Raw genomic sequence first — 26,870 nt, 5'->3', positions numbered from 1 at the left:
GTCACATGATATCTTTTCCCTATAAAAGGAGAAAGCGTTTCTTAGATTTTGGGTTTCTATGATGGAGGAGGAGAGTGTGAGTTACTTTTCCCAACACAGAGAAAAGATAATAAATTTAATAAGAAGATCCTGACCAAACAGGGGCAGAAAACAAAGGTAAATACCCTAACTTCCCTGGTGTGCCATGATTCTGGCTTACTCTTCTGGATCTACAGTCAGGCCACTTTGGTAGTAACTAGATGCACTTCTAATGTCCTCTTTCAGATGCCTCAGCTTGGAAGAGAGATTTGCCTTTTCCCTGATGCAAACTCCCGAGGAGGCAGGTTCTTGCTTAGGAGGTGGGGAGACACTGAGGACTCTGATTATGAGATCTATGGGGACAGCCCTAGGCCTGAATTCACTAGTGGCCTCCATGGAAAGGGCTAGTGGATTCCTAGATCATGCCAACCACAGAACAAGGTCCCTGGTCTCCATGAGTGGCTCAGGAAGCATGCTGCTAATTCTGAGCATGATCTTGGGAAGCGCCCCACCTGACCTGCCTCGGCAGCACACTATCCACCAGAAACATGAGTATGTTGATCACGTATTCACCCTCAGTGGTCAAATCCAAAACAGACTCATGCCTCGAGAAGATACAACTCAGTGGGAGTGGACATTTATGCAATCCTTTTTAAAAGTTGGCAATATGTATCAAGACCCTTAAAACGACCGAAGTTATCATCTCGGTAATTCTAATGCTGAGACTCTATCCTAAGAGGATAATCCTAAAATGAAGAAAAACCTAAATGCTAAAAATATCCCCTGCAGCCTGTGGCAGCAGAAAGAGCATGCATGGGCTTCTGAGTCAGACAAATCTGGGTTTGAACCCTGGTTGTTTACTTATTATCTCTGATCTTTGGGATGTTTCATAACTTCTTAGCCTCGGTTTCCTCATGTGTAAAATTGAGAAATAATACCTATTTTTCATGGTTGCAGTGGGGAAAAGTGAAGATATGTACAAAGCACCCAGCACAGTATTTGGCAGTTATTAGGCATCAATAATGGTGGTTCTTATACTATAGCAAAAACTAGATACAAGCATCACCAATAGTAAAAATGGTAACTAAATTATGGTAAGTCCATTGTGAAGCCATTAAAGGTGACACTTACAAATACTTTGTAATAATAATAGAAAACCTTATAAAATAAAGTAGATACAGCAGGGTATATTGTGTACCTAAAATATATTATGAGCATAACTATGTGAGGAAAGAATTACCCTAAAGGATAAAATGAGAAAATGAACAATGTGAAGTGCTTAGCACAGCGCCTGGTTACATTCTATATTGTTATAAAACAAACAAGCAAACCTATGCATTGAAAAATAACCAAAAGAAGAAAAAAATTCAAATGTTCCCTCCTTCATAAAGTCTCCTTTTCCAAGCCAGATGTGGTCTCTCCACCCTCTGCACTTTCTGGCCGTTTCCCCAGAGCCTCACACCTCAGTCCCGGCCACTTCTAATCAGCGTCATAGCCAGTGCACACCTGTCTCAGCTCGCCTTAAAGAGAGAGGCTGTATCTTTTGAAGAGCCCTGCCGTTGTGCATACAGTGGGCATTTACCAGAATGAATGAAAGAATAGAGAAAAAGGAGGAAATGAAGGAATGGTCAGTACCGGCCCAAGCCTACCAAGAATGTAAGCTACCATCCCATCACATCTCAGGATGGAGCTGGCCCTCCTAAAGCCCAGAGAGGCAATCCAAGCTAAGTCACAGTAAGTTTGAAACTAGGTTCGGGGAGGGGAAGGAAGCGGGCTCTCTGGGCAGTCCCTAGCTCAGAAGTCGTGTGGAGAAAATGTTTTGGTTCCCTTCACCCCAATAAAATAAATCTCTTTTCTAAAACACAGTACATATGTGGGGAACTCCCAAAAACCAGGTTATAGATGTTTACAGGGAAACATGACTAAGTTCTTATGTAGGTTCAGGTATTAGAAGCCTGTGGAAGCGGCAGTAGAATTGCAGATGCTACTGAAGAGACACAGAGTCAGTGACAAAAGACCAGCTGTAGGTAATGTGGAAATGGGCCAGGGAGACGAAGGTGGCTAAATGCAAAGACAACAACAGAAAGGAGAGAACAGCAGCAACATCCAGAGAGCCAGAAAAGATGAGCTGGCCTGGAGGTCACTGGGGAGCCCTAAAACAGCTGACTAGCTTTCTGGAGTTGAAGAACCAGGGGGCAGAATTCTGTCACTGACCTAAAGGAAATCCTCAAAAGGAACAGAATGGACTGCAGTGACCATTTTAGAATTAGAAAGTACCTATTTTAATGCCTAAAAAAATTTAAGCCACTAAATAGGAATGAGTCGGTACTTAAAACATGAAATTAACCCAATATCCCAAGTAAAATTGCTATCATTCTTCAACCATAAGCAGTCCATACTCCTGAACCTCTACCTGTAGTCACAAAGCTTAGCTTATACTGCTCTGGGTGTCTGACCACAGAGAATAGAAGAAAGAGAGGTCTCTGGAAAGGAAGAGCCAGCAGAAGCTTGAAGCCATGACAAGAAGACGCTAGACTGAGATGGGAGTGTCTAGGTCACACATGCCACAAAAGGTTTCTATGCAAATTGACTTCTGGGCTGTATGGCAACCTAAGGGCAGTCTCTTTGCAAGGAATGGTACAAAGAGAGTGACCAATCAGAAACCTGGAGTAAGTATAGGGTAGGGAAATGGGAAGGAGGGGATAGGAAATTTAGTTTCCATGTTGGTCCAAAAGATTTTCTGGAATTTTCTGTTTCCCTATGATGGTACACATGTCTCTCTGACAGAGTGTAAGGAAGAAAATAGGAAAGGGAGGAGAAATTTCCATAAATAGAAGGGAACATATTTAGCCCTTCTTTTTACATAAATTAGCAACATTTTTACGTGAAGGAGTAATCACCAGAGAGTACCCGGAGTCAGAAAAGTCAGTGAGTAAAGATTGCAACTTCTCTTTCCCTATGTCTCTTAGAGGCCCTTTTGCTGACACAGACAGCATTTTGCTCCTGTTAGCACCATGGAGTCTCCAGATACTGGGAAACAGACAAGCAAGACAATATTGGGCCTCCTGCACCATCAACTGAATTGTCAGCAAAGTTCCCACGGCAGCCCCGAAGGACCAGGCATGTGTGGGCCCCGGCTAGGGCTGCTGGACACAGGGATGCAGAAAGTTCCCTATCTCACGGAGGGGAGCCCATTTGACCCAGACATGGATGAGCTGAGTCCATAAAGCAGGGGTCACACTACTTATCAGCCTCACTCTGTTATGCCTTGGCAGATATCTGACTGTAGACCAGGCAATTTGGCAGTGATAGAGCAAACAACACCCTTCTCCCGTCATCTTTCTACTGCTTACTGACCACATCACTCTCCAGAGAAGCAATAAAAACACATTTTAATTATCAGCCTGATTGCTTATAAACAAGGTGGTGAAAAATTAACCTCCCTAAACAGAGAGCAAGCAAAAGGAGGGAGATTTTAAAATAAAATATTGGGGTCAGAACTCAACCCACAAACTTGAGGAAACTTAGCTCAGGGAGGAAAAGCTGGCTAGGCCCTCTGTTTTTGAGTTCACGCCACATTTCAAGTGAGTGGCAAGCTTCCCAGCCACTGTCCACTCCTTTCCCAGGCCAGCTGGCAGGGACACAGCCTGGCAGGGCAAGCTGCATGCCAGAGGCACATAAGTGAGCTCTTTATCGTGTCGTTTCCCCTCCCGCCCCCACCCAATGCTCTCAGCCAATCCCAAGACTCAAAGCCCCATCCACCCTCTCCCACCCCACTCCCTATAGACAGGAGGGAATAACAGTATGTAAGGGGGAGACCACCTCACCTTGGCCGTCCGGTCCCTGGAGCCACTCACAATGATACCCCCTTTGCAATCCACACAGTTCACCTCCTGTTCATGAGCCGAGTACTTGACAGTGAAGGTGCTATGAATCTTATGAATTCCAATCTTCCCATCTCTAGGAGAGAAATAAGGAGCCCACCCCCAAAAGCTAATTATTCTTTCTGCAGGAAGAGAACAAGTCTACAGAAACAGCCCAAGTCTCCAGTGACATCCAAATTTGCTAAGCGTTAGGCAATTCAGCCCAATAAGGTGCTGAGCTTCTAGATACTTCTACTTCTTCAGTACACTGGGCGCTGAACAGAGCCAAGAGACAAAACAAATTCCCCCCTTGAGAGTATCAAAACCAGCTTCACTTTTCATTAAAGGCTCTTCCTGTTTTCCTTCTCCAGCTAACCCTATTAAGTGCCTTTGGTAAATCTCTCTGCTTTAAATGGAAAAAAACCACTACCCCTTCTAGTCTCCCTCCTCATCCCTTTGGAGCTGAGACAGAGAAGTCCCTGAAGAATACTACAGAAGAGGGTGGAAGGAGAAGCCTGCAGCACTTACCCTCCCGCACTGATAATATGCGAGTTGGCCAGCACGAAATGGCAAACATCCTCATCATGGCCTGCAAAGACTCCCAGGGGCCTCCGGTTCAAGCTGGCACCATCTGGGCGGAACTGATAGGCCAGGATGAAATTAGCCTGGGATATGTACAGAGAATCACCCTCTAGCTGCATCCAGGGCATCTGACTGCAGAGATGGAAAACAAAATTTAAGGATCATCAAGACACAGCATGAAATTCGACTCCGATCTTTGAGAGGCTGACCAATCCCCAGCTTAGCAAGGATAACCTGCAAGGCTAAGTCTATATCTTGCTCCCCTCCTTCAAAATTACCCATCCTTAGGCTACCCTCAGAAAACTAGACTGACGGAGCTTTGTGGTGACCTAATCTTCTTTGGACACTCTAAAAGAGAATCAGAATTAAAAGACCAATTAAATAATTGAAGAATGCTTAAGACTTGAATTATTTGCAACCTAGATTTCTTGTGGGTAGGCAGAGCTTAGAAAATGTAATGATTGATGCATAGGGAGGGGCAAAAAGAAACCTTCCATCTGGATGAATTTTCTTCCGTTCTGCATCCTCACTGATTTGAAGTGTAAGTGATAAGTTTCAAGGTTCCAAGACTCCCATTCATACCTCTGTCCCAACAGATCAGTTAAGGTGTGACAGAGAAAAGAGAAGAGAGAGCCCAGGGATGCCCCAATCTCTCATCCTTCTAGAGCCCTGTTTATAAGTGAAAAGAATAAGCCATTTAGGACAGGAGGCTAATGTACTGATTAGATACCTGGATCCTCACAGGGGAAATCTACATTTCTGTATTAGAAGGTAAGTGTGGCAATGGAAAAACACAGCTCCATAGCAGTCTACTATAGTTCCGGGGCTACAGAGAAATAGTCAGCTCTCATAGGCAGCTGATAAGAGAAATCCACAAATGGTTAAAGATTTCCTCTGCAATCTGGCAGGAAGAAGAAAGGTTAAAAGCCACAGGCCAGTCCCACGGCACGGAGTAAGCCTTAAGAAGAAAGAAGACTCTGCCAGAGACCAGGCTCTGTGTGGGGACTAACCCCCTTCCCAAGGCAGACATCCCAGCTGCCTGTCCTACTCTACATAGGGGTCCTGGAGCTACCAAGTCCCGAGCAAAGCATAGGGAAGGCGGATTCAGCCCCATTTACAGAGTCATCATCTCCCACTGCCAAGTCTGTCTGAGCAAACTGGGCTCTGTTTCTTCCCCAGACTCTTTAATACAAGCGTCATGGGAAGGTGGAAAAGTTCTGCAAATTGACTTGACGGGCCATTAAATGCAGCTTGGACTTTGTAGTAACTGAGTTTCTGTTCATGAGGTTTTACAAGTGTGCGCATATATTATATGGAACATGTGTAGTGTGTATAGATGCCTACATTCTCACCCATTCTGCACATTCCTCGTCAACATCCCCTTGCACGAGTTTGTGGCACTCATTGGGGCTTGGAATTCATATGTTTAGAGCCATCTGGTAAACAGCCATTTGTCTAGGACAAGAAACCAGGTCAACCAGGTTCATGCCAGGTGAACAGTGGAGAATCCCAGGGAAGCCAGCTAACAGTTTTGTGTGTTTATTTGCCAAACTGCTTGAAACCAGCCCAAAAAGATGTGAGGGACAAAACCTTGATAGAGAAATTAACTCTACTCTTTGGCATTTAAAGGCAAAAGGCGGAAGCTGAGGGTAAAGTCTGTCATCATAAAATTCCATCTTTCTGCCCTGTAGTTTCTTTCCCATCACCACCACCACATAATTCCTAGCGAATGATGTCAGTGAAACCAGCAGAAACTGGATACAAGCAAGAGAGAAAGAGGCATCAGATGAAGAAGACTACCTGTACCTATCAGCACAGGGACAGGTCAACCTACAGTGAGGAATCATGATGCTTCCTATCTATTCCAACCAATCAACACGCTGCACTTTTTCGGTAGGGAGTCAAATAATAACTACGAAATAATTTAGCATCAATGAAGCATAAAATTTGTGGGGTTAACAGTTCCAAAGCCATTATCTAAATTTCCTGGCACTTTTTCTAAGCTCTAACTCCTGTAACATATATATCCAAACATTTACATCCTATTTTGACTTGCAATAAAGTAGGGGAGAAGGCTACAGGAAGCCAAGAGTAAAGGTTTAACTCCCTAGAACAGAAGATTTAAAGAAACATTGTAAAACTAGATGAGTTGAAATATCGGCTTCATTTATTTCTTTTGATGAGATACACTAACAGTGGTTACTTCTGAGTGGTAGGATAGCAGGTAAGTTTTATTTTCTTCTTTAAAGTTTTCTATTTTTTTCAAATTTCTAGAATAAACATATATTATTTTTATAATTATAAAAAATATGGAATTTGTTAAAATACATTTTTTGTCATCCTTTTTTTAAATGTGAAAAAAAGTCCCTCTGATGCCCTCTTTGTGGTGTTTAAAGGATCACCAGTGCCACACCACCCAAGACAGGCATATTGACACTCTAGCTAGGACTAGATTTTCCACTTCCCCAGCATGCTTTTCTGTCCCAGGTAGATTTAAAAGAGTCAAGAGGCTGCTTACCTGCATCTCCACTTCAGCAGAATCCCCTCTCGGCAGTGCCCTAACTTCCAGTTCTGAGACACCTTCACCCGTTCCTTCACTGGTACACTGGGCATCCTGTCCAGACACAACAGATAATCCAGTCACTACAACGCATTGCCAACCAGAGAAAATTCCATAGGTTTACAAGTCAGGACTCGGGAAAATCCAGAATATATCTGGACATAGGTAAATGGGGTAGGAGACAAGAAAGGAGTAACTCTTCTCTCTCGATACTAGGATAACCAAGAAAGCCCAGGAGAACAGCCTGCCTTTAAAGTGTCTATAGTGACATCAAAGCAATCTAATGGAGAAAGGATGACAATGAGTCCTGGAACCACCGGCTATCCACAAGGGAAAAAAACGAACCCTGACCCCTACCTCACATCATACAGAAAAATTAACTCAAAATAGATCACAGACCTAAACATAAAACCTAAAACTATAAAGCTGTTAGAAGAAAATACATAAAAATATCTCTGTGGCTTAGGGGGTAGGCAAAGCTTTCTTAAGACAAAGAAAGCAATAATGTACAATAAAAATTCAATAAATTAGACTTCATCAAAATTAAAAACTTCTGCTCACCAAAATGAATACACAAGCCATGGTCTGGGAGAAAATATTCACAAAATGTATATTTGACAAAGGGCTTATATCCAGAAAATATGAGGAAATCCTCTCTGTATATGTATATATATATTTTGAAGGTCAAGAAGGAACTCTCCTATATGCTTGGTGGGAAAGCAAAATGGTACAGCCATTTTGGGAAAAGGTCTAACAGTTTGTTATAAACCTGAACATAAACCTACTCTATGACCTAGCAATTACCCAAGAGAAATGAAAGCATAAGTACACAAAAACAGTCTTAGGAATTTTAGTCATAATAGCCAAAAGTTGTAAACAGCCCAGGCATCCATCAACAGGAGGATGGATAAACACACCACAGTGTATAGTCATACAATGGAATGCTACTCAACAATAAAAAGGAAAGAAATATTGATACACACAGTAATGTGGGTGAATCTCAAAAACACGCTGAATGAAAAAAATTTTACACAAAAGAGTTCGTATCGTTTGATTCCACTTATGTGAAGTTTGAGGAGAAGGATAGCTAATCTATGGTGGAAAAATCAGAACAGTGATTTCCTAGTAGGGACAGCGATTGACTGGGAAGGAACATGTGGAAACTTTCTGGGTAACATCGTATATCTAAATCTTGAAGGAATTTGGGTTACACAGGTGTGTATGCATTTGTCAAAAACAAATCAAATGATACACTTAAAATTTGAGCATTTCACTGTATATAAATTTTTCTTAAAAAAAAAAAAAAAAAGAACCTGGGGCAGGCCCTGTGGCCGAGTGGTTAAGTTCATGCACACTGCTTCAGCAGCCCAGGGTTTCGCCAGTTTGGATCCTGGGTGTGGACATGGCACCGCTCGCCAGGCCATGCTGAGGCAGCATCCCAAATGCCACAACTAGAAGGACCCACAACTAAAAATACACAACTATGTACCGGGGGTCTTTGGGGAGAAAAGGAAAAAATAAAATCTTTAAAAAAGAAAAAAAGAACCATAAACTAATACACTCTAGTCACTGATGCGCATGCATGCAGAAGTGTTTAGGGGTGAAGTGTACTGATATCTGTAACTCATTTTGAAATGCGTAATAAAGCAAATACAGTAAAATGTTAAGTGTAGGATCTAGATGAGGGGTGTATGAGTGTTCACTGAAAAATTCATTCAAGTTTTCTATGATTTAAATTTTTCATTTAAAAAATGTTGGAGGGGAGTGTCAATAGTACTTTTTGGATGAGGAAAGTTAGAATAGTAAGAAATAAGGGAGCACACTAGCAGTAGGAATGGCATAGTTTGGGGGTGGGTTGGAGCAGCAGGGGGTAGGGAGAAGGGCTCAAAGTCCCTTTGAAACTGCACCTTTGGACAGAATTTTGAAACTGTGAGCAAGAATTTGAAAATTCTATTTTGGGCCCCCACATCCCCCCTGGGTCTCCTTGGTTTGCTCCACTGGACAATACAAGGTACACTGCTCAGGACGCAGAGTGACCACTGCCATGTCCACTGAGAAAAGGAGAGAGACACGTTTCTTCATTTCTACTACACCTTCACATTTATCACCCTTTACTAAAAGACAGCAAGCAAGTCCTGCTTTCACGATTGTAACAGATACAGGTTAGAAAGAATGGTTTTGGCAAGCAGAAAGAGAGAGACCCAATCCATTCCTGGATAAATGATAACTCTGCCTCCCGGCCTCATTTCATTTATTAATTTGTATAGCATAATTACTTTTGGTTAAGAAAGTAATAAATGCACACGGTAAAAAAAAAAATGCCAATAGTATAAAAGGTTAACAATGCAAAAGTAAGTCATTCTCACTCCTGGCTGAGACCCTCCCCAGAGGCAACAGTACAATATATACAGGGTAGATTCATATATTGGTGTGTGTGTATTTATACATAAACTCACTTTTTGATTTAAAAAGTAGTAGTATATTATTCTACTCTTTGCTTTCTTCACTTAACAGTAAGTCTTGGGGATCATTCCATATCAATACTTTTTGTGTGTGTGAGGAAGAATGTCACTAACATCTGTGCCAATCTTCCTCTCTTTTATGTGGGATGCCAACACAGCGTGGTTTGACCACAGGTGCTAGGTCAGCACCTGAGATCTCAGCCTGCGAACCGAGGGCCTGCGAAGTGGAGCTCCTGAACCTAACCACTATGCCACCAGGCCGGCCCTCATATTGGTACATTTAGATTCATCTCATTCTCTTTTACAGCTGCATAGAATTCCATTGTGTGACTCAATCATCATTTTAATCAATTTAAAAGGTTCCCAGGCTTCAGCTATTAAAAACAATAAATATCTTTATACCTCAAATTATGTGTGAGAATATATCTAGAGAAAAAAATTATTAGAAATCGTATTGAACGGGTCAAAGGAAAATATTTTTTATTTTGATAGATACTACCAAATTGTCATCCAAAAGAAGTTATACCAACTTACACTTCCAATAAAATATTAGGGTGTTTATTTCTGAATATCTTGATTTTTTTTAACTTTGGAATAATTTTATATTTCCAGAAAAGTTGCAAAGATTGTACAGAGTTCCCATATACCCTTCACTAGGCTTCCCCAACATTAATGTCTTACACAACCATATTTGTCAAAACTAAGAAATGAACACTGGTACACTACTATTAACTAAACTCCAGATTTTATCAAAGTTCATCAATTTCTCCACTAATGTCTTTCTCTGTCCCAGGATCCCATCTAGCATCCACATTGTATTTAATTATCATGTCTCCTTAATCTCCTGTGTCTATAGCAGTTTCTCAGTCTCTCCTTATTTTTCATGATCTTGACATTGTTTATTTTTCTTTTTATCTTTGCCATTCCAAGAAGTAAAAAAAAGATTCCTCCCTGTTGTTTAAACATGTATTTTTTCTAATTATGGATAAAACTGAATATCTGGTCATATGGTTGAAAGCCATTAGCACTTCTTCTGTGAAATGCTTGTTCAGGACCTTTGTCCCTCTTTCTATTAGGTTCATGGTCTTTTTCTCATGAGTTCGCAAAGACTCTTTATATATTCTGTGTTGTCAATTTTTTTCCAATTTATTATTTTCTTTTCACTTAATTTTTAGTTTTTATCCATGCATTTTTAATTTTTATATATCCATAATTTCATGTTAATCTTTTGAAACACTTTAAAGACAGTCAATGTTTAGGAAAGGTCTTCCTGTTACAATTTTCTGGCTAAAGGAAAGTTAACCCAAAATATATTTTTATTTCAAATCTTACCTCTGAAAATCTTTCAACAAAGTAAGTAAAGTTTAGTTAACCCAACTGAATACTATTTAAAAATTATTTAGAATGCTATAATTGCTCTGGATCGTGATTCCAAAGATAATTTATTTAACAAACATTTAATATGGTGCTTAGGATGTGCCAGGCACCGTTCTCATTTACCCAATGCCTTATGCAAAGTAAGTATCAATAAGCGTTTTGGTGATAGAGCGATTATACTTCCTGCATTCTGTCCAAATAGAGGACATTGGAAATAAGAAAACTGTCTTTCAATTTTAAAAAAGAAAGCCAGAAATTAACCAAACTGATATGAACTTAATATAAATAACAAAGGAAAATTTGAAAGTCAAGAAAGAAATCACAACTTAATTAGTGCTCTTGGGTTTGCATAGCATGTTCCCAACTTTATCAGAAAGGAGGGAGGGAAAAGAATATACATGCCTAGAAAGAACACTGGAAGGATACAGTAGTCTAAAATGGTTAACTGTGCATAGGCAACTTTAGGTATTTTTATTTTCTTCGTGTTTTTGTGTATTTTCCAATTTTTCTACAATGTAATTTTTGGTAAAGAGAAAAATACTCATTAAAATAATAAGGCTGTTGAGAAAACTGGATGTCAATAGAGCAAAAACCCGATTTAAATTACCATCTCATATCACAATATAATAAATTCCAAAAAAATGAAAGAGTGCATTTAAAAGAGTTTTTTAACTAGAAGAGTTTAAAGTATTTAAATTTTAAATACTGCATAGAAGAAAAAAAGAGATTAAAGTGAAAGAAACAGAGTAGGGGAAAATTAACAATTAATACTGTAGGTATAAGTTTTATCCCTAAAACTTTTAGGGTGCTGATAAATAATCTATGAGGATAACACTCTGTCTCCAATACCCCGTAAAAGCGGATAAGAACAGCCCCACAGTACTCACATGATAAAACGCTGGGAAAATGTCCTGCAATAATAATCGTTTACAAACATGCTCATTAACAGAATTCTTCAAGTACCACCTCACATCTATTAAGTGGAAAAACTAGACATTAGCCTTGGTTTGAGAGAAGGGTTTGGGTTTGGTTATATATTGCTGGTAGCACGCTGGGACAGCCCTTCAGAAAGGGATCCTGTCAAGAACAGTTGTTAAATGACAACTTCTGACCCAGCACTCCCACTTTGGGCACTATATCACAAAGAAATCATTCAGAAGAAAAACATATTTTTTACTAAGATATTTATAGTTGCAGCTATATATTAGAGCTAAAATCTGGAAACAGCCCAAATGTCTTTGTGTGGGGGAGAATGGTATACTAATACAATGGAATATATTGCCATGAGAAATTACAAATGTGAGGACTGCAAAATATTTTGGAAATGAATATAACGAGTAATGGTAATTTTAAAACTAAGTCAAATTTACAAAGGTAGACGTGAAGAGACACTACATAAAATTATGTCTCCGTACATAACAGGTCAGAAGAGGTAAACAGATGGTACTTTAGGAAGTAAGAAATTTTTTTTAATATATCATAATTATTGACAGTTAGGTCTTCCAATTTACCTTTAACTAAATAGTAGATTAAAGAAGTTGTGGAAAAAGCACAGAATGCAGACTTAGGAAACTGGATCTGAATCCCAATTCTGTCTCTTACTAATTATACAACCCTGGTTACCTAACTTCTCTAATTGGCAATTTCTTCATCTATGAAATAAGGATATTTCACACAATTGTGGTGTTTCAAAGATAACAACCAAAACAAAGCACAGTATAAGTTGTAAATCACTACAAAAAGGTTAGTTATTTTTACATAAATATATATAGTAGTTAATATCCATTAATGGTGTCATTGCTGAAGCTAATCCAATAATCATCTGTTTTCCTCCTAATTTAATTCTATTAGAAATTGTTCTTCTAAAGTGAAATTTAGTCTTCTTTCAGGCTGAATAATTAGGATTTGGGTGTACACATCTAAAGCTAAAATACATTACTGAATTCATCCATTGGGTGAATGTGGCCCTTGGTTTCACATTGCTAGAGAACAATCTACACCACCAGCTGGACAGAGAACTGAGGAAGTAAAACACAGTCACTAGGATGGACCAAAAGAACTGAACTCTTAAAGAAAAAGATTAGACTCTCTGCCAAAACTTATCTGCAAATCCCTCCCAGACATTAACGAAGAGATCGTTTGTAGTCAACTTCTCCTCTTGAGTGAGGTCTAAATTAATATGCGGAGATGAAACCAAAAATGGAATATTCTGGATAATAGCAGAAGGAAAAAAGGGGGAAAAGAATATATTTCCTGAATTGGGATAAGGACAGTGCTTCTCTCATCTCTCTGGTTACTTAGCTGCTATTTGGTGACACTTTACTAAGGGTCAAAGCACTACCCTGAGGGCCCGATCACAGCAACAAGAAACTTTCAAAGTTGAACTTTAGAAGCTGCTGCCAAACAGCAGGTGCAGGCGTCCTCTCTCACAACCAACACCATCATCAAAATACTTGGCTCTGGTCTTTCAAATCAAACTTCAACTTTTTAAAACCATCTCATTTGGCTTTTCCTTGAGAAATAGCACCACTTTGTTAAAAGCACCTTAACAGCTCAGCTTTTCCATCCCTTGTGTTTGGTCAATCGTCTCTGGTTAGTTTCCCTCCCTGGTGGCCAAATCGTGTCTATATTCTTACTGGCTCGAACACTCGAAAAATCAGAACGAATAAAAAAATCTTCTTTCTCTGAAAACAGTCCAGTGAAAGGGGGTCAGTAGAAGTGCCTGAGAAGACAGGAACAGGTGCCCCTGGGAATTCAATAAGGACCCTCGTTCCCATCCTTGAAATGCGATGCAGCTCTCTGGTTGGCTGTTTCTCCAATACAGTTACTGGTGTAAAGTGGGGGTGCTTCTCCCCAAAATGCTTCGTGCCCTGAAAATAAACCTCTTGCAGGGCTGTTAATGTGCGGAGGAATCTCTAACCTGGCTGTGGGCCTGGTGGAACTTCCATTTTCCCAGCCCTCCTTCTCTTGCCTCAGGCTCATTTTTCCACTTGGGCCCCCTCCCTCTCAGCTTTCCGGCACTTAGTCACCATTATAGTTTGACTGCATTCCTGGGTGCATGACCTATTTTAAACAAAAACAACACAACATGTACCCACGGTAAGCTATCAGGCTCCTTAAAATCTTGGCAACAAGTGAGTCCAGAGGAACAGAAATTAATCTAGGAAGTTATCTAGAGTCCCCTTTCATTTCACCTCTCCTCGCTCATACCCCAAACCAAAAGCAAATTAAAAGAAACCCAGTCTGAAGAAAAATGGCTGGGGGATGAAGAAGAGGGGAGTGTGGGTGTATTGCAGACGTCTTAAACCCATATGGTCTCTAAGATCAGAAGACTCCTGGATCACAAATCAACCTCCCTCCCTGCCCCATCTCGAAGTTTGATTCCCTTCATGCCACTGATGCCGCCTACCGGCATGACTGGCATGATTTCCATAAACATAATTTCCTGTCGCCTTGGGAATTCAGGAGAGGGTATCTGTCCACAAGTGTAGAACAAGGCCATCTCAAGGGGGGACAGGGCTATGCAAAACGATGCTTAGGGGACTGGAATTTTAACTCAACACTGTCTCTTGATTTCTTGGATCTTCTTGGTCTCTAGAAAGCAGATTTTCCCCCATATCGCTTGTATCCACCAGCTCTACTACCAATACTAAGAATTTGGCTTTAAAGTACAAGTATTTAAACAGCTCAAGACAAGAAACTTCTAACTCTTAATTTATACTTGCATGAGGCTAAATCCTCCAATGGCCTCAGCAGCAAAGGTCTATAATTAAGGTTCAAAAAGATTGTTATATTTTGTTAAACTGCTTACCCTTCTGGGCAGGGAATGTGGAATAGCCCCAACACCCAGGGTAAAGTGAGATTGTGGGAAATATGCCAGCACGAGGACAGACTATGCTCAACGAGAGCATGGAGCAGATCCACATCTCCCTTGAAAGGCCTCCAAATGTCAACTTACCTTACTCATTCAACCTCACCTCCATGGCTCCACACTATGCAAGTGAACTCCCGCCAAGCTCATTTCTTCTACATTCATTCCTATTCCCATACCTTCTCCTATATTGCCAGCACCAGCCTACCTTTGTCCCTGACAAATGCTTGCTTCTCTCTTCTGCGCACTAGTCAAATTCTCCCATTCTTCAAGATCCAGCTTAAGCCTCTACTTCCCTGATTCCTCCACATTCCTCCCCCTCTCATGTGAACCCTTAGACTGAACCTACCATAAACCTAGGCATTGTTAGCTTTTCGCAGCTATATGTCTTATGTGTCCAATATAATCATAAATTCCATAGGATCGAGTCTTAAACCTTTCAGTACGTCTAAAAGTGGATCTCAACCAACATGCTACAAAGCACTGGTACCCCAGGAACCCTGAATAACTGTGCCAGCAAATTTTAAACAATTAATAGATTTTATTTCCATTCAACTAAAGATCTACACTTTTATGAAGATTTCTGTCAGACACACCACTGAGCCACAATGTGGCTCATGACACAATTTACTGCAAATAAGAGGAAAATTGCATGTTTAGAGGAACATATATAACTTTACCTCAAAGGATATGAGAGAACAAGGGCAGGAAATAGTTCTACTCAAACAGTAACGTACCAGACAGTGAACAAGTAAATAGACAGGTTTTCTGAAACTTGCTTTATTGAAAAAAGACATTCGCCTTTTAATTCCTTAATATACTATCAAAAATTCTAACATCATACAAAACTATGTCTTAGACAAAAGGTGAGAACCATGTTCCTAGAGTAACAGGTATTTTGATAGATACCGCTCAGGGACTGCTTAAGCAAGTTCTCCAAAGTAGAGTTCTCCCTCTGGCAAGTCACCCTTTCAGCAGTGCCTGAGGATCTTCAGGAGCCTGGACGCACTACCTTCAAGCTCCAACAGCCCTTCCTAAAAATGTGTAACACACCACATCTTCAGGAATTCAACCAAGGACTCCAAATTCTTATGCTAGAGAGGCTTGAGGGAAGGAATCTGAGCAGATAAAATAACTTAATGTGGCACCCACATGTCAGAGCTGTCTAAAGCAGTTTCAGAAGCACTGGGCATAACCCTGATTCTTTACATGAGCCTAGGATTTAGGGCCGTGTTCACATTCATACCCATTCCCTCCTGCTACTGGGCAAGTTCTGTATTTGCAGGGTACTTGGCCAGTGTGTGTGTTCTGCAAGACGTTAAGAGATATTAAGCAGGAAAAAACAGAATTTTATGGTCAAAACATTTTGGACAATGCTGGCTGAAACAAAATTAAACAGGTCTGTCTATCACAGGACTTCTCAGTGCCTTTAATTTACCAATTAAATTAATTTAAATTAATTCCCAAGAAAGAAGATGTGAAGTACAGCATTTCCCACACTCAAGTGATCACAGAATCAGTTTTGCAAGAATTCCACAATACAACTTTCAGAAAGACTGATCTAGCACTTTCTGAGAATAAACAGCAAGAAAGATGCCCCTATTCTTTGTGAACAGGCCATCCTCTGAGTCATGAATTAGACACTAGCAGACGCAGAGGGGACTTTGCCCTCATACCTTCAAATTGACTTTTCCCTGGGCTCCCCATCTGAAATGTGAGGAACAATTACACTGCTCTGCTTCTCGGGGTTGTTTTTTATTGTTTTTAATCTTGCAACGGTGTTCTATATTAATCACCAAAACAGGTTCTCAGGGGCTGGCCCCGTGGCCGAGTGGTTAAGTTCACGCGCTCCACTGCAGGCGGCCCAGTGTTTCGTTAGTTCGAATCCTGGGCGCGGACATGGCACTGCTCATCAGACCACGCTGAGGCAGCGTCCCACATGCCACAACTAGAAGAACCCACAACGAAGAATACACAACTATGTACTGGGGGGGCTTTGGGGAGAAAAAGGAAAAAATAAAATCTTTAAAAAAAAAAAAAAAAAAAAAACAGGTTCTCAGCCCAAGTGGCCAGGCTTCAAAATCCCTGGTGCCCTTTCAGCCTAGAAGAAGGGATGGAGAGAACATGAACCAGACACCACTCAGAAAGTTTTTACATCTCCAGTTTCTAGGCCATTATGATAAAGCCAAACTGCAGCCAAGATAAGGGATGAATGAGAGGTTCTTCTTTAGTAACTCACTTCTGGAGGGAGGCCCCTCTCAAGCACACACACCACCTGTGTCTGAATCTCGACACACCTTTTCAATATGGACTCAAGGAAAACTCAAAGAAACATGGGAGGTCAAAGCTGGAGCTACAGGGAAAAAAGAAAAAGTACTGGAAGAAGACTATTTCCCTTTCTCTACAGAGAAAGAACCCATTACAGAGTTAGTGAGCAGGGGAAATAGCATTCTTTTCAATGAAGCAGCTTTCCAGGAAAAGTATCTCAACATATTTACCATATAACAATTTAATTTCCCTGTCCCATCACCTGCCACCCCATCCCCATCCCCCCCTCCCCCAAAAGCCCACAGATTGTGGATTTCCTCTCATTCTTGGCAGAGTTACCAGAAGAAATATAATACCCTCTTCGGACTGCTCCCAACAGCTGCTGGAACAAGAGGGGAAGCTGGGGGTAACCTTCCAAAGCTGCCTCTAAAAAGGACCATTCCCCCCGCCAAACCAGGCAGCCAGTGAGCATAAGACTTCCCTTTCTCTACTTTCTTAAAGCAAGGGGAGACCCCAAAAGGAACAGTGTCCCCTAGTCCAAAATACTTGCCTCCAGCCCATCTGTTCTCCTCAACTTGACTCTAAGATGAAACTTCCATACAGTAAGCTACTACTCTATTTCTTCCCTGACATGCATTTCTTGAAATAATCTTCCACTACTCACAAGACTAGTACTCTTTGTTTAATCCACCAATTTCCAAGTTAGGGTTCTTACCAAACTCCTGTCTAGTATAATTCCCTGTCTTGGTCCACCTCCCCAGTACCATACTCGTCATACACACACACATACAAATCTCCTTTCAGGTCAAGAGCCTTGAAAAACACAAGTCTAGGAACAAATTCAGCAATGGCTCCACTGTACCCCAGCCTTTTTCCCCTTCCCCAACATCATCATATACTAAATGCATCTCGGTTCTATCTAGAAAAGGCCCATCACCAGGCAGCAGAAAGACTTCCAGTTAGACTTCTGCCTCTCAGCTGAGACCACCAACAAAGAAGTTCACGAATGTCAATTGGGGGGAGAGGCAATATCTCTCTTTGCCGAGGAGAAACTGGACAGAGCCTCCAGCATTGTTCCCCAAAGGTGACAGCCGGGTTGAGTGAAGACCGTGAAAACTGTACAAGAGCTGGGGGAGAAAATATAATGTAAAGAATGATTTGGAATCAGGGGCAAGAGAAGGCAGAGGGATGAACTGGCTGACCCCAAATGTCTTTTCCATCTCTAACGCCTATGATTCTTTGACCTCCAATTTTGTGCTGTGGACAAGGAATGGAAAGTCAACAGACGTGGTGATGTTTTGAAAGAGCCTGGCAGTCTGCTCTTGTCATTTAGTGGCCGTTGCATGTATTTTTTAAGGTGTCTCCAAGCCCTGTCTTCATTTCACAGTTGTCACCTTTCTCAGCAATTTGAGCTCATGTCAAATACCAAAAAAGAAGGAGAAGAAGAAAGAATGTACTGGCAATTAATTGTAGGCTAAAGAGGGGCAGGCACAGTGGCCCATTGGGTGGCCCAGACTTCCAGGGACGGCAATGTAGACAGTCTGGATATAATGAAGAACCGACTCAAAGCAGAGACAAGGCAGCCAAACCTCTAACAAGAGATAAATTCTTCCTCCAGATAGTCTCATACTTGGTTTTAGATACAGTTCAAGTATTTACATGATTCAGGACTCATAAACACATTCTTAATTAGCACAACCATCTTGCTTCTGTTGATTACAACTGGAGTTCCATCTGAATCCTGTTCAAATCCGAGCAAGACTGCTGAATAGAAGGGACTTTCCTCAAGAATAAACCAAATCTTTGGATTCTCAACATCATCAGATGGTTGACACACCTGAGATAATGCTGGCACTTAGCAAAAGTCTGTTTCTGTAGATCAAAGTGAGGGGCATGCCAATTTTCACTAAAAATTCAAAACTCAACTTTCTCCTCATTTTTTCAAACAGTCGATCCTATCTTAAATTTTAAAAACTTACTGGAGCCTGGCCTCAAGAAGAGTCTCCCTGAATTTCTCCCTGTTCCCCAGTTATGAGTCAGGACCAGAAACTAATCCAATGCCAGAGTCAACCCAGAATTAAGTTGTCAAACTAAGGTAATTCTTTTCTATGTCAAGTACTCAAAAATAATTTTTTTTTAAATCTGAATGCTTCGCCCGTAGCCTCACTGTCAGTTTGATTTCCGCAGCTCAGGCAAAATCTTTACCTAAGGTGAAGCTGCCAGACACAGAAAACTGAAAGTATGGAGTATTGAAATATTTTCAGAGATTTCATTCCAATATGAATTGTTTATCTTGCAGATTCTGAGGACTTTGGGTTTCTCCATGCTTCTGCCTTGAAAGCTAGGAAATTCATCCCCTACTATTCAAGTTTTACAAGACTGGAAAGGCTATAAGCAGCTTCTATACGCTCCCAGTCTTGGAAGAAAGAACTCTTCCATTCTCCCAGTTTGCATGTGGAGGTACTGACTGTGTTAGATATTTCCTGCTTCCACAGGTGTATTGTTTTATTTATTTTAAGTATGTAAACTGAACTCAACTTTTATTAACTCACAAAACCATTAAAAATAAGGCTTTCCAATATGGCTAAAGATAAATACATCCATAGATAAAACCTTTCAATGAACTGGAGCACAAGTAAGTGACTCCCCTTCCTAGGTAAGGCAGAAAGGTGAAGGAGAAAGCCAAAACTACTTTAAGTTGCTAATTGTTTTCTGAAAATCACTGTTTAGACCTTAAATGTAACCAGTCAGCAATGCCTTCTCCATTCAGAGTCAGGAAAGGAAACTTTATGCTTTCTGGGACAAAAAAATGCTCTTAGGCACAATCATTTTAAAACAAACAAACACACTCTGCTTATCTGTGTCCATCTCACCACTCTGGACGTTAATCATCACTGAAATAGATACCCCAGCGCCCAGCCTCAAAGAGCTCCAAGCCCACAAGCCCCTGGCTGAGGAATGAATGTACATGCCAGGGCAAACACCTCAGAGCCTTACTCCTTAAACACCTATTTGTTAATTCTAGGCAAATCTATCACAGCCAAATGCAAGAGAGCACCCAGGTATTGCTCAAAGGATATTTAAAATAAAATTCAAGTTTGAAAACATGTAGGAGTTAATTTGGGAGGAAGAGGATCAAGTAAGTTCTCTTTAATATAAGACTGGCAAAAGTATCAAAAAAACACACACACAAAGATTTACACACACACTTTTTTCTTTCCATTCCTGTTAATTTCCAGTATCAGAATTTGCAGATAGCACTTCCGTCACACCGTCTGTCTAACTTCTTGCATTTAGCCTACAGTATAAACTGACAGAGTTAAATTTCTCTGTTTTCTTCTTGAAGACTGAACTAGGTTAGTTTTCCCCCTACTCTTTAGGGGAAACTTAAAAGCCTGCTATATGAAACATTTCCTTGATTTTTATATTAAAGATAGTTCTAGTCCCCCAGGCTTCATAAAACCTTCAAACGAAACTGATTTTAAACCAGATGACTGACTCAAACTGTCTTTGTGTGCACTTAAAAAAAAAAAAAAAAGCTCAGGATACCTACTGGTGATCACTATTTGGGCAAGAGGCCTAAAGGGAAGCAAATTATTTGTTTGTGGTTTTAAAGTGGCCAAAATGCCTTCAAGCACAAGTATAAGACCATTAACAAATAGCAAGGAATCAAAGCAGGTCATCTTACTCAACAAAGCTATGATCAGTTAGGAACAGCCAAACTGAAGGGGACTTGCCCTGGGCCGGAAGGTCAGTAAACCTTAGCAGTTTGTGTTTCTGAGAATCAAGAGGCTCATCGGCAGGGAGTGCAGCCCCTAAGCCCACAGGTTCTACTGTCTTGTTTCCAAAAACATTCAAGTCAGGTGAGAGAAACTAAGCCGTGTGTGTGTGTGTGTGTGTGTGTGTGTGTGTGTGTTTTCCCCCACCTCCTGTCTTTAGGCAGCATCTCCATGCCAAACCATCTCCACTTCTGTTATATACAGACTGACTAGCGGAGAAACCAAGTAATTAAAATTAATAAATTCATTAAAATTAATAAATTGTGCAATTTATTGAGTGCCTACTATGTGCTGAACACTGTGCTGGCACTTAGACACTACTACATTTAAGCCTCATTTTACTGGGTATGTTATTCTTTACGGATGACAAAACTCTGGAGCAGTGAGGGTGTATGGCTTCTGATAAAACGAAGTTTTGTGTTGTGCTTATAAAAATAATCCTGCGGTCCAGTCTTCAGTTAATCAGCCCAAAGCATGAACTACAGCCCTGCAACAATCCAAGCGGTCATACTCTCACTGAACTTTGGGCCAGGCTCCCTAATGCCCTACGAGGACTGGGGTGCATGCCATCTCCCTCCAGGGATGACAACCGCCTCTCTTGGTGGCTTATCACATCCTTGCAGCTGTCCAGAAACAGACCACACTGGTAAACACTCTCTCCACCTGCTGTAACATGCATAACTTCTCCCTTCAACTCAGAAAACACGCACGGTGATCCTGCTCTTTATCAAATGCTGTGGTAAAACTTCCCTAGAAGGTCGGAGATACCTCATCCTAGAACATAGGCAAGAAATCAAAACACACATGGCTAATAAAGAATAAAGCCATATCACCGGGCAGTCTCAAAGCACTTTATACCATAAACTCACTTTCATTTTGTTGCTTCATTATCGTTGCTTACAGAATACACACTTTCCCATTATCTCTCTTTGAGAAAATTTGAAAAGGAAAGAAAAGTAAACATCAATTCTTTCATTCATTCATTCAGTCTCTACAAGGAGAGAAAGCCCAACTTTGCTTTGGCTGGCTTGGGTTCCAGTCATTTTAGCCAACTTTCTTACAGGCCAACTGATAATATTCTTTCAAAGAGTTTTTCTTATAAGAAATGAAGGTCACAAGACTGCATGCCCAAAAACTCCCAAAGAATCATCATCGTCATCAACAAAATAATACTAGAATAGATAAAAGTTAAGCAAAATAATCAGGTTCAAAATTTACAAAAGATTATAGTAATCTTGTACATCATTAATAATACCCATCTGGAAAACATACTGAAAAAGACACTGTATTCACAATAAAAACAGAATATTTAGGAAAACTTAGGAATAAGTGTAACAACAGATATGTGGGAACTTTATAGTGAAAATCACAGAAACTTTCGAAAAGGCACAGAATCTTTTTGCTGGGGAGTTGAGTGGGAGTGCAGATGTCCCCCCCACACAAAAATCCAACAAGGATAATCTAACCCTAACAGATATTAGACTCTATCAAAAAGCAACAATATTTAAAATAGTATGGAAATGGAAAAACGTATCAGTGGGAGAAAATGGAGTGTTCAGATATGGATCCAATACATATACATATGTATGTATGTGGGCACATATGTATATACATAAACTTAATATTTGGCAAAGTAAGCTTTCTAAAACAAAGGGAAAGACAAGAATTATTTAACAAAAAGTGTAGAGAGAACTAGGTAGCTGTTTAGAAAAAAGATGAATTCACCCCTTGTACCAAAACAAAAGTGGTGTTCATGAAAGTGTTAACTATTAAAAAAATCAAATTATAAGAAACCCAAAGAGAGCCTGTGGAGGAAGTATAAATTTCTCAGCTTTGGAGAAAAAAAGGAAAAAAAGTCACAAAAGACTGACAGATTCTGATATATTTAAGTGTAAAACATCTGTAGGCTAAAAACAGTAAAGTAAAAAGAACTAACTGGGAAAAATACTTGCATCAAAGATGATAGACGAGAGCCTAATATCTATGACCCACAGGGATTCCAAATTTATAAGAAAAACATCAAGACCCCAATAACAAATGGGCTAAGACTAGGAACAGACAATCTCACAGGTGAAACAAACACATGGGAAAATCTTTATCCGGGTCAGTGGTGAAAGAAATGCAAAACAACAAAACTTTGAGATACCATTATGTGTCCACTAAAACAGCAAAGATTTTTAAAGTTCTCACATAAAATTGGTTTAGTTTCTGGTGCCACTATAACTTGGTATTAACACCTTTACAAACTATAACCTTTGATCCAATAACGCTAATCTCAAGAATTTATCCTAAGGAACTAATTCAAAAGATATATATATTATAGAGTATGTGACATATCTCAATAAAACTGTTACCAAAAATGTGTTATTCATTTCATTGTTATCTACAATAGCAAAAAGCTGGACATAAAATGAAAGTTTAATATTAGAGAAATGTTTTTAATCATCTCATTATTGTATAGCCCACAAACATTTATTGTGTACCTATTCTGTTAGGATCAGTAAGATAGCAACTAAGACGGGGCAAGAAGTGCGCAACGGAAGAGTAACTTTTGAAAATGAATAGTGGTCTAGAGGTGGTGGTATTAATAGCTTTTTATGTTTTAAAACAACTTTCTTTAATGTTGTTATTCTACATTAGAACCACCTTTGTTTTTTAAGCCAAACTGGACAGAGTTGGGCACAATCTGAAAGTTTTTACTCCTTCAATTCCTTACAGTTTTCCCCTTTCTATTTAACAGCTTAAGCGGTTCAGGGAAGTTTTTCATTCACAGGTCTCAGATCCTACCAAGAACAGGCCAAACTGCAATACCGTGCCTGTGTACATAGCCTAGACCTAACCCAGCCCCTGCCATGAGCAGGCACCCTTTTCTGTGTCATTCGGCCTGTATCTAGTCATAAACTATGGTTGACACTTGGACCAAGGGCCTTCTTTTCGGGTCTGAGCTCCCTTCTCCACATTCGATTTTCTACGAGCCCTGAAGCCCAACAACCTTTAGAAAACGAGTGAGAGGATGAACGTCCACAAGAACCTTCTGCTAGACCACATAGTGGACATGGTCCTAGACCTGGACCGGAGGAGGCCTCCAAAGCCACAGACCAGCCGGGATCCTCTGGGACTGAGGCACCGTGGCAGTCAGTGTCTGCGAAAAGACACAATTAAAAGCTGAAGGGAGTGCTTAAGATGGCTAATTGTGAGGAGCCGCCCACGGGGAGGGTGCTAACTCAGGGATGCTCTCTGGAGGCTTCCTGGCATGGGGGCCTCCGAGAGGAGGAAGGCGCTCGGGGAGGGGTCTCGGCGGAGGCCGGGTGTGGGCCTCGCAGTTCGGGGTGCGACCCGGCCCCGGGCCGACCAGGCCGCGGCGCCCCGCCCTTTCCCGGGACGCGGGCCGGCCCGGGGCGGGGAGCGGGCGGGCGAGCGGGCGCTTACAGGTCGGTGCCGAGCCGCGTGAAGCCGGAGTTGAGCGAGGCCCGGGCTATCCGGCGCCAGAGCAGGTCGCAGCTGGTGAAGCGCCGCAGCCAGCGGCACACCTGCGCCAGGCGGCCGAGGGCCTGCATGTCCAGGTAGGAACAGATGAGCAGCAGCAGCTCCTCCGGCAGGCGCCAGAGCGCGGGCCCCGCCGCGGGCCGGCCGGCCGGCTCCCGAGTCGCCGCCTCCTCCTCGGCCGCCGCCGCCATGGCCACCCCTGTCCCCGCGATGCGGCCCCATGCCTGACCCCTTCGTCCCTGCGCTCTCCCCGGCCTTGCGTCCTCCCGCCGCCCGGTCCTGACCCTCCATGCCTCCTTCTTCCCATCATCTCTTCCCTTGGCCTCCTTCCCCGCCCCTGCGCTCCCCTCAGCTCCCCTCGCGATCCTTCTCGCCCCTTCCTCCACGCTTCCGCCTCCCTCTCTTCCCGCCCCCGGGCCTGCCCTCGCTCCCGCCTCGGCCCCCAGCCCCGCTGCCTCCGTCGTCTTCTGCGGCTCCGGCTGCCCTTCCGCCCCGCTTCCTCTTCCGCCTTGCCCTGCTCCCGCTTTCCCCTTCCCCTTCCCCTTCCTTCGCTTCCCTCTCGCGACCCTCCCTTCCTGCAGTTTCCTCGCCTCCCCGCCCTCGCCCTCGCCGGGCCTCCCGTTCCCGGGGGGCCCCCAGCGGCCCTGGCTGCCCATGAGCGGCCGCGGGGCCGGCCCGACGCGGAGCCGAGCCCGAGCCGCCGCCGCCGCCGCCCCGGGAGGAGGCGACACCATGTCGGACCGGGTCACATGGGGCGGCGCGGGCCGAGGCCTGGGCCCGCCCCTCACACCCGCAGCCGTGGAGCGGCTTCGGGGTGCGGGCCAGGGCTGCGGAGTGGACCCCCTCCCCCGTCCCCGGGGCCGCCCGGAGCGGCTGGTGGAAGCACATGCATTCAGACGGCCGGCATGCGAGGCGGCTCAGGGCCTGGCCAGAGGCCTCAAGAAGAGCTTCTGCCTTTAAGCAGCAGCTGTTTGCAGCCCCTGCCCTCAAGAAGCATCCACATGGGTACCCTTCCCTCTCTGCGGGCCCTTCTCTTCCTCGGGTGATGCCTCCTTTCCACAGGCCACATACCAGGGCCTCACCAACTGCAGCCCCAGAAGTTGGCAGGTTCCTTAACCCGGGCTCTCATGCAGAATGTGAACCTCGGTCCTGGCATTGAGCTGGTATTTTAGATATTTGGGGAGGTTGCAGTCCTCTAGATCCTGAATCCATAACTCCCCAGTCATGCATCAGTACGTGGCAAATAAGTACGTGTTCCTATTAGTCACCACACAAGTGCAAGAGGTTTCTCTAAGGTCACCCAAGAGCCCTTTCCCACACCACCCCTTCCATTCAAAGGGCACGAATCTGAAGGGAGAGCTGAGAAAAACGTACTGAAGTCTAAACATGCCGTCCAGCACGGTCCCCCCAGTCACACGTTGGTTATTAGGGATTTGAAATGTGGCTGGTCCAAATTGAGGTGTGCTATAAGTGTGAAACACACACCAGATTTTGAAGACTTATACAAGAAAAAGAATGTGAACTATCTCGTTAATGATTTTATATTAATTACATGTTGAAGATTTTTGATACATCGGACTAAATAAAATATTTTAATGTAACTACTAGAAAAATTTGAGACTATACATGTGACTTGTATTTGTGGCCCACATTATTTTTCTATTGGATAGCACTGGGCTGGGCAGTAAGATTTGGGGGGGGGGGGGGGCGTGGGCAGGGGGAGAGGCCTACCCCTGTCTGTCTATCCTGTACCCTGAATACTGATAGGAAGAATTTGAGGGTTTTATTTTGTATTTACATTTTAAGACCCATGTTCAAGGAGCAAGAGTGAATCAGAAATCAACTCTGGAAATTATTCAACGTCTAGCATAGCCCAGGAGAAACCTAGGGAAGTAACTACACTGCATTATAGTGCTGCAGGAGCGTCATGTAACAAGGTCAGACCGGAATCTGGCTTTGCCCTAGAATTACTTTTTGATCTCAGCAAAACAACAACAAAAAAACCCTCAGTCTATAGTGAAGATAATGTCTCTGCCTTACTTTCGAGGGATAAATGAGATGATCCCTGTAAAATGCTTTGAACTTCTCTAAGAAAATTCTCAATAATAGTTACAGGTCAAATCCTGTTACAAAAAATACCCTTACAAAAAAAAAAAAAAAAAGGAAAAATACAACAAAAGCTTTGTGTAGAAAAAGATTTCTAAACTCCAGCCAGTGGTTTACTTATTAAAAGCAATATTTGATACAACATTTCAATACAACTAAAGAATTTAGACCATCTCTTAGAGATCATTATAAAGAAATTTACTTATTCAGACTGTTAAAAAGGCTGTAGATGAGGAATGTTGCAAATTGAGGTCATGTCATCAACTTAACATTTATTGATTTTGCTACATTTGTGTACTGTGAGCCACTCTGGAAGGAAGACAAAGATGAATACAGCATATGGTTCCTACATTTTATGTTCAGATTTGTGTTAGACACATTTGTGAATTCTTACTGTTTGACAATTTTTTAACTATTCCTTTACACAGAGTAAAGCTGAGTAGTTCATCCACGTTGTACCTAGTAGTTTTAGAGGAGGACTTGAAGGCATAGAAAATT

The 26,870-nt window shown here is 42.0% G+C and overlaps 1 protein-coding gene across 5 annotated transcripts in view; it reads right to left on the bottom strand.

The window, feature by feature from the left end:
* FBXW4 (F-box and WD repeat domain containing 4) overlaps nucleotides 1-25,065 on the bottom strand; it is a 78,272-nt gene extending 53,207 nt beyond the window's left edge. For 2 of the 5 annotated variants that reach the window (XR_011494273.1, XM_044752272.2), the window contains exons 1-4: nucleotides 24,210-25,065; nucleotides 6,982-7,077; nucleotides 4,410-4,595; nucleotides 3,846-3,978 (exon numbers count right to left, since the gene is read on the bottom strand). Coding sequence is in view for 4 of the 5 variants with exons in the window: in XM_044752272.2 (XP_044608207.2) it covers nucleotides 3,846-3,978; nucleotides 4,410-4,595; nucleotides 6,982-7,077; nucleotides 24,210-25,000 (1,206 nt within the window). In the remaining variant the exon portion in view is untranslated. The remainder of the gene's footprint in view (nucleotides 1-3,845; nucleotides 3,979-4,409; nucleotides 4,596-6,981; nucleotides 7,078-24,209) is intronic. The other 3 variants (XM_044752260.2, XM_044752266.2, XM_014837648.3) reach the window with 3 other exon arrangements.
* Nucleotides 25,066-26,870: the final 1,805 nt, after the last annotated feature.

The sequence above is a fragment of the Equus asinus genome, chromosome 2 (assembly GCF_041296235.1).
Source record: "Equus asinus isolate D_3611 breed Donkey chromosome 2, EquAss-T2T_v2, whole genome shotgun sequence".
Classification (NCBI taxonomy): Eukaryota; Metazoa; Chordata; class Mammalia; order Perissodactyla; family Equidae; genus Equus; species Equus asinus.
Note: the sequence above shows the minus strand (reverse complement) of the source record. Positions and strands in the feature narration are given on the sequence as shown.